Source organism: Diachasma alloeum, unplaced genomic scaffold (assembly GCF_001412515.2).
Source record: "Diachasma alloeum isolate Michigan unplaced genomic scaffold, Dall2.0 Dall_scaffold_00863, whole genome shotgun sequence".
Lineage (NCBI taxonomy): Eukaryota > Metazoa > Arthropoda > Insecta > Hymenoptera > Braconidae > Diachasma > Diachasma alloeum.
In genome coordinates this window covers 33,414-40,878 of record NW_021680984.1, presented here as the reverse complement: position 1 = coordinate 40,878, position 7,465 = coordinate 33,414, and the positions used below count along the sequence as shown (strand labels likewise).

General features: G+C 36.0%; 1 protein-coding gene across 4 annotated transcripts; it reads left to right on the top strand.

The window, feature by feature from the left end:
* The first annotated feature begins 361 nt into the window (after window positions 1-361).
* Window positions 362-4,516, top strand: LOC107045014. 4 transcript variants are annotated; one of them, XM_015267102.1, is made up of 3 exons: window positions 389-819; window positions 1,525-3,246; window positions 3,349-4,516. In XM_015267102.1, the coding sequence occupies exons 1-3, from the start codon at window positions 699-701 to the stop codon at window positions 3,741-3,743; spliced, it is 2,238 nt and encodes a 745-aa protein (XP_015122588.1). In that variant the 5' UTR covers window positions 389-698; the 3' UTR covers window positions 3,744-4,516. The 4 variants fall into 4 exon arrangements, with proteins under 4 accessions (XP_015122589.1, XP_015122588.1, XP_015122590.1 ...); XM_015267104.1 differs by having other exon boundaries at window positions 3,330-3,452; XM_015267103.1 differs by having other exon boundaries at window positions 362-418; window positions 1,525-4,516.
* The last annotated feature ends 2,949 nt before the right edge of the window (window positions 4,517-7,465 follow it).

The following is a 7,465-nucleotide window of genomic DNA, read 5'->3' as shown; positions in this document are numbered from 1 at the left end:
CTGGAGTTTGGATGAAAAAATTTGAATATTGTTCACACATTACATTATTCACACAGTTGTGAATAATGATACAACTCATTTTGACATTTCTGTCATTTTTCAATTTATTTGGAAAACGGTCCATTTCAGAAGAAAATTTCGAAGAGTTCTTCTCGATATCTGCTGAAATTTTCATCAGATATTTTTTTACATTTCTCTAAGTGTTCATTTTTCCCACAAATTAATTTTAAATAAAAATTGAACCCCACAAATTCCAATCCTACGAGTATATAAACCTGTTGAGGAGAGGATATCAGAAACACTTTCATGTTACGCTTACGCTTCTGATGGAAGATGAATGTACTAATAAGAGTTGGATGAGACGACTGACCTCAGTGTTGTTGTAGAATTAGTGCCCGGGATATGATTCCACAGAGAGGTAAAGACTTATCAATTTATTCCCGGGGTTTAAATGAATCGATACGTAATGTTTTAACTCACATGATGTGAGTTACAAAAATATCATATCACTTTAAGACCTACAGTGAGTTATGTGCAATGAAATGTCTTAGAGTTCTGAGGATTTTTAAGAAAAAAATGTCATGTCCCAAGGCGATATCACACGTGTCAGCATATTCGTTTGTAGTGAATAAGTGATTGCAACAGAATGGAGCTAAGCAACAATGTTGGTGCCTACATAAAAAAATCTAAATAACAAAATGTATCAAGTAAAAATCATGGTAACAATAACAACACCAATAAAAGAGATAATAATAGCTAAACATTTTCATCATCAGTTGAGAAGAAGAGACGGTCGAAATAATCTACACCAACTCAAAGGTAGGGCTTAGGTTGCCTCGACAAATGTATCAATCGATGCAACGAATTGTGCCAAGGTTGTCACAATTGAAGTCAATAATATAATAAACTCATAGAGAACTAACTGATCTCAGTCTCTTATAGAATCTTAAATTTCCCCGAATTTCGATTATCTTTTTCTATATTTAATTTCATCACTATTATTCCAACCGTTTCCATTCATATTAACAAATTCCACATTTCTCAGCCATGTACGGTTGTAACAGCAAATTAAAAATTAATAATTACAAAATAGAAAGAAAATAAAAACCAATGTCATTCATAGTTGTTAGCATTTTGGGCTCTCGAAGTGTCCTTCATCAGGGCAATAAATTTATTCTGGCAAATGTGAAAAAAAATCATTTCTATTCTCTTTAAATTTTTAAATTATTGGTTTTCATTTTACTGTGATGACTGAGATGTAGTTGAGAAGTGTGGAGTTTGTTAATACCTTCAATTTCCTCTGACCGTGTTTTTTTATGAATCATGCACTTAGCTGGGAATTGATTGATTTGGGGTATAAAATGTAAATGGATTTTTTCTTCAAGTTGGGGAATTTGTTAAAACGTCGATTGTTGATATCTTATCGCTTGTCACTTATCACTGACGATCCATTACTTTAGTACAGAGTAGAAAAGCCTCAATCAATTAATGGAGCCTCAATTAATTATCCTTCTATTTTTTCAGAAATGAAAACAGTACAAACCCCAGTCTCCAGTCCTCAAAATTCTCCAAAAAGACCAAAATCTGCTGAACCCCTCATCGATGAGAACAGTAATCTCGGTCCCAAGAACTTGAAGACCACAGTCACTGCAAAACATCGCTCTAGGAAACTTCTCGAATTCACTCCAAGTTTGTTTCGCAAAGGACCGCAACGATCAAATAAATCTGCCAGTGACAATGAACTCGTTACATCTAGGAAAGTCCCTAAAATGGCTTGGGAGAACGTGGAGGAGAACATCACAGGCTACAAGGGCTACTTCAGTGATTCCCCTTCAGAAATAAATCCAATCGATAATGGTGATGGTACAAATAGAAACGTTGATAAATCTCCAAGAGAATTGAAGATAGAGTCTGAGAACATCATTTTCTCTCAGCTTTCAGAGACCAGTAGGAAACATTTTTTGGGTCAAAGTGTGGAAACGCCATCGAGGAAAAGTGTTACACGTGAGGCTGATAACAGTTATAAGTTTTGTTCTCCAGCTCTTCAGGATCTTTCATGTAAGAGTCCAACGATACAAGAATTTTTCAGTCCTACACTTTTGTCCCAGCCTGAAACCAGAGTATTAAATCGGAAGAAAATTCCGCCCAAGAATGTCTCACAAAATTCTAGTCGAATTGTCCGGCGTAATCCACTGTTCAAAGTTGGAAGGAATTTGGCGCATAAGTGGACGAATAATTATGATGTTATCGATCAACAATTCCATTCTCCAAATTACCAAAGCCATTCAGAATATGTCATACCAAGTCCAGGATCTTCAATCCAGTTTGATGGTTCACTAGATGATCAGAAAATTGTCACTCATAAGAACTTCTTCATCAATCACTTCGAAAAGCAAAATCGAAGTGTTGTTTTCCCTCAGAATCACACGACTGATTGGAGAAATACTGCACAGAGACGTCATATATTGGGGGAGATCCGTCAGCCCCCAAATCCAGTGTTGAATCCGTTGAGAAAGGAGATGTCTTTTGTCTTCCCTGCGGTCAGTGGGTTTTCTTATAATGAAACATATTCTTCACCTGGAAGTCAAGAATCTACCCATTTGATAAACAGTGACCTTCGTATGCAGAATGTATATCGAGGATTCCAAATTCCGAATAACATTATCAATGCTCCATTGACCGATGAAATCGCGGTGAATTTGAGTTTCAAATCGTCCCAGAGCTCAGTCTACAGTCCAGTGATGTCAGAACCACAATCAAAAGAGAATGGCAATCTACGAAACTATAATAGCACATCGACTTCACCAATATTTCCAGAAGACGAACAAAAACTTCCGGAATCTCAAGAAATTTTGATAAGCGATGATGAAGAAGAGCAAGTTGCATCTCAGCAAATAATTTCTCCAGATGTCACAGGAATCCTTACAACTAAAGAAGACATTTCAAGTGATCAAAATCGAGAACTTATACAATTGGAGTCTTCAATTCATACAGGAGAAGGTCTATTTTCACTTTCACCAGTAACTCATCAACTTGATGGGGAAGAGAATAAATTTCTATTAGGAACTGATTTTTCAAACAAACAGGAAGAGAATGTACAATGTCAAGGGGACATCTCTAATTCAGGAAACATCTTGTCACATGAAAAAGTGAATTCTTCTTACGGGATGAATCTTTGTGAAAATTGCAGAATAATCACTTTAAACATTAATGAAGAGGTGTCTAAAGAGAATGTTTCAAATGCAGGTCAGCAAGGAATGTTATGCCCAAGGAACATCGGGTCTAGTGGAGATATTAATTTTTCTAACGAATCTTCGCAAATTTTACAGACAATCCCTTTGATTGCAGACAAATGTATCCCTAACGAGAATCGTCATTTCGCCAGAGAGCATCAGCCATCGGCGTCCACGGAAATTTGTAGTCAGTTAACTCCTTCATCATCTTCATTACCAACAGACAATTCCAATCCTTGGTTGAACGTTACAAGTCAAGATTTTAGTCAAGAAAATTCTTTGTACAATACAAGTGCTCTCTCTCAAGATTCAGGTCAAGCATCAAAAGATTCACTTACTTCACAACATTCCTTCATATCTACAACTTCAGAAGAAGGTAACGACAGTGATGGTGATGATGAGAATATTAATGACCATTTTTTATCAATAAGCCAAATTTTGAACGTGGAGGCATCAACAATGAAGAAATACATTGAGAGAATCATCCATCGGTTGGAGAGTGAGGTTTAAGAATTGGTCGGTGGTTGGGGGTTTCCGCATATCCATTATTATTTTATTAATATTCTTCAAATTAGATAGACGGGTCATTTAATCCAAGTGCCATTGTAAAATCAATCTAGCAATATTCTATAATCGTATTATTAAAATTAATCATCACTCATCAATTCTTAATTTCAATATATGAATTTTCAACATAGTCCGAGTTATATAAATATTTCCCCTACTTGACTATGGAGAGGTCGTAAAACCAAATTCTCCAAAGGATGAAGACGAAAATCTGCTTTCGAGGAAACATCTATAAATTCTAGGAGAAATCAGCAGGGCTTCGAGCCTATCCGACAGAAAGTACGTGACGGATGTAGACGCTTCGTGCGCCTATCAGTATTATTGTTTTGATACGATTCATCACGTTATTATTATAAGTTGATTTGAATCAATATGTTATTTCACCTAGACAAATTTCCATAGTATTACTAAGGAGAAATTCGTGGGAAATGATGAAAACTTCTTTGAAAATTCATGATTTTTTTTTTATTGAAAAGGGATGGGAATTTCCACCGAGAATCAATTGGAGATACGTCGAAATCCATGAAAACTTAAATTGAGAGAATCAATACATTTTCTGTTGGAAAATGATGGTATCAAAGATCAGACAATAATTCAATGTTAATCTATACGGTCGTTATCGATGGAAAACCATGAATATCTCGGATGCTAAATACGATCAAGTTGGTTCCTTTTATACAGACAAAAATATATATACCATTTACTCATTCATATTACTCTTTGTAGGCATAATTTTTTACTTTGATGTTTTTTCGTTGTTGTTTTGTGCAAACTTTCAATGGATCTCATGATCGAACTCTCGAAAAAGCTACATATAATTGTCCGTGATTGAAAACATCTCTCTGTAGATCTACAGCAAGTTTATCACCTGTCTGTCCTTGATATTTATTTTTAATCATGGCAAATGATAATCTAATACGGTATTGCCTCATTTTGAAAGTAAAAGGATAAATGGTCACAATATAGAGAAATTCGAGTAATGAAAACAATATCCTGCTCGCCTATCACCCGTTAGAATTTTACATTTCAGAATAGTATTTGCGAGCTCCACAATTTGTAACCAAGTTCCATCACAGTCCATATTTGTACCAAGTTCATTCTTTAATATTCAAATATAGTTCGATCACGCGAGAATGTATCTGCTCAACAGCTACATTTCGAGCAGATAATCTTCCAAAGTCCGTTAATTCTTCGTATTTACCTTCTTTAACAACATGCCCGAAAATAGTTTACACAATATCTTCATTATTAGGAGCAAAACATCGTTAAAGAAAAATAAAATTATTTTCATGAGCGGGTACATCATTATTTCCAATCGATAAAAGAAATGGCGAAAAATCAATTTCTTCTGGTAAAGTTCTCATATTTTCAGTCAAAATATAAATGGGAAATTCTCGTCAGAACGGACAAAATTTTAGAGATAAACTCGATAATTAGCTGCGAATTACTTGAGGTTTGACTGGAAGTAACTGATGAAAATCTTCATTAAGGATCATCATTTTACCACTAAATGCAATATCATTATTCATTGAATCACGCAATGTGCGATCAATCAATTCCAAAGCATATTTCGGAGCCATTGGCGCTCAAAAGTAGAGATGTAACGGAAAAAAGACCGGTCAGATTACGTGTAACTTACCGGTAAATTACATGTAACTGACCGATCGTCAATTATTGAACGATTTGTTAAAAAAAAACTGACCAAGTCTTTCGTCAGGAAAGTGACAAAAAAATTATTTTACGGTCAGTTTTCACCTATATAGAGATGACAGACCGATAATATTTTTAGTGTCAATAACTCAGATGATGATGAACAGGCCCACGAGAATGATTAATTACAGTATCATAAAACATTGTTTGCGTTCGAAGAATTTCGTTTTTTTAAAATATATAATTTATATAAAAATTACATAAAAATGTTTAGATAAAAAGTTCGTTTTTATGTAGAATTTACATGTTGAATAATGTGACGTATGGACCCATTCTATACGTCGGTTATTTTATTTGAGGAAATAATATTTTCCATTTTGTTTCAAGTGAATAGAAACTGAAAGAATTTCACTTTCTTCAAACACTGACTGCCTTACCTAAGCAGTCTCACGGTGTTACCTGAGTCCAGTTTCCGTTCAGAAACTGTTTGACTGTGTTAGAGACCGTCAATGACAGCAGCATGGCTGTCTTAGTCTCTCAAAACCGTGAGAATGCTTAATTTGCGTTTTTGGGTTAGTAACGACTTGCTACCCCAAAACTAAGACAGATCACGGGCAGAGGCGAAGCAGGACAGTTGGTCCTCCCTCTATAGTTTGGAACATTTTAATCACGCGTACACTGAACCCAATCCTTTCCAGTTGTCTTGTAGATATTAAACATTTATTCCAATATTATATTAACTATTGCCAGTTAAAGGGGAGTGATCATTAGAAGACCTTTTCCCTTAAAAATATCCCAAATTGTGAGCGGACTCCCCTTAGCCTCTAGCCACTGCAGAAGCCGAAGCAGAAGGGTCAACTTGGCGACCCGAGGGTTCATATTGGTAGGTCTGGGTTATCTGAAAACCCCTACGGATCCCTGAAACGTCACAATAACAATAAAATTTTCAATGAAATATATGTTCTATTAATTTCTAGATAAAAAATGAAGTGCAAAAAAAAATCACCAAAAAAATGACCGAATGTATAAATGACCGTTATTTTCCATCTATATAGATGATTTTCTGACTTTCAAATTAATTACTGACACGATGAAAAACCTACGGTCAGTTTACATAGAAATATGAGCGAAATGGTCAGGAAATGGTCATTTTACCACTGACCTGACGCATTCAAGAAATTACGGTAATTTTACATCTCTATTCAAAAGTTAGCTTCGATTAACTGGATGATCACACACACTATACAAAAAAAGACTTAAAAGTTATTCAGAAGAGAACAACCTAGTGAATCGAAACAATGGTTCATAATGTCGCTTTCAAATAATCCATTTTTAGATCAGATCATATTTAATGAAATATTCATAGGCTCCAACTAAAACTTATCCAAAGTCAACATAATCATTTCGAGCCTACAGATCATTTACGCATTGTTGCACCATGGTGATTCGGGGGGAGCGTGGTTTGTACTTTTACAACTCTTGTTGTACGAGGATGTCGGGTTTAGGTATTTTTTTAGAAAGGTGGCGGGTAAGTTGCCCGTGGAGCGCTAAAGCACTCTGCTCGCTGGAAGCGGGAAGGTTCAAAATAACGTTGTCGACACTCGGTTTATTTCACTTTTAAAACTTTGTACTTTTAATCAAAATTATTCGGAGACTTCAAGAATTCAATTACAATTAGAGGAAGTGTTTCCTCTTCGAACGTTGAGACAGGAGTATTCTTACTTCTAGCTTCTGGTTCTTACGCTACTTTACAGAAATTTCTTAAGTCTAAGTTGCAACCCCTAAGACGTGGTAGGGAGCCAATCACAGCGCTACTTATTCCGAAGGGCTGGCCTCTTCACCCCTACAACGCTTGACCGCTAGGGCCCACCTACTCTCTAGTGGCGTCGCTTGTGACGTAGGGCCCAACGTGGCAAAAAGGGGGGAAGGAAAACATCTGGCATCGAGAAGAGGAGAAGTTTTGGGGGCGAAAAGAAGGGGAGGACGTTTTCTCCCGGCTCAGGATTTGAGGGAGT

What these genes read in the sequence shown, in the direction of transcription:
- LOC107045014 (XM_015267101.1), top strand. Translation starts at nt 699, where the DNA reads ATGTATCAAGTAAAAATCATGGTAACAATAACAACACCAATAAAAGAG. An exon ending in TAATCTACACCAACTCAAAG is followed by an intron (nt 820 to 1,524) that starts GTAGGGCTTAGG and finishes CTATTTTTTCAG; the next exon opens with AAATGAAAACAGTACAAACC.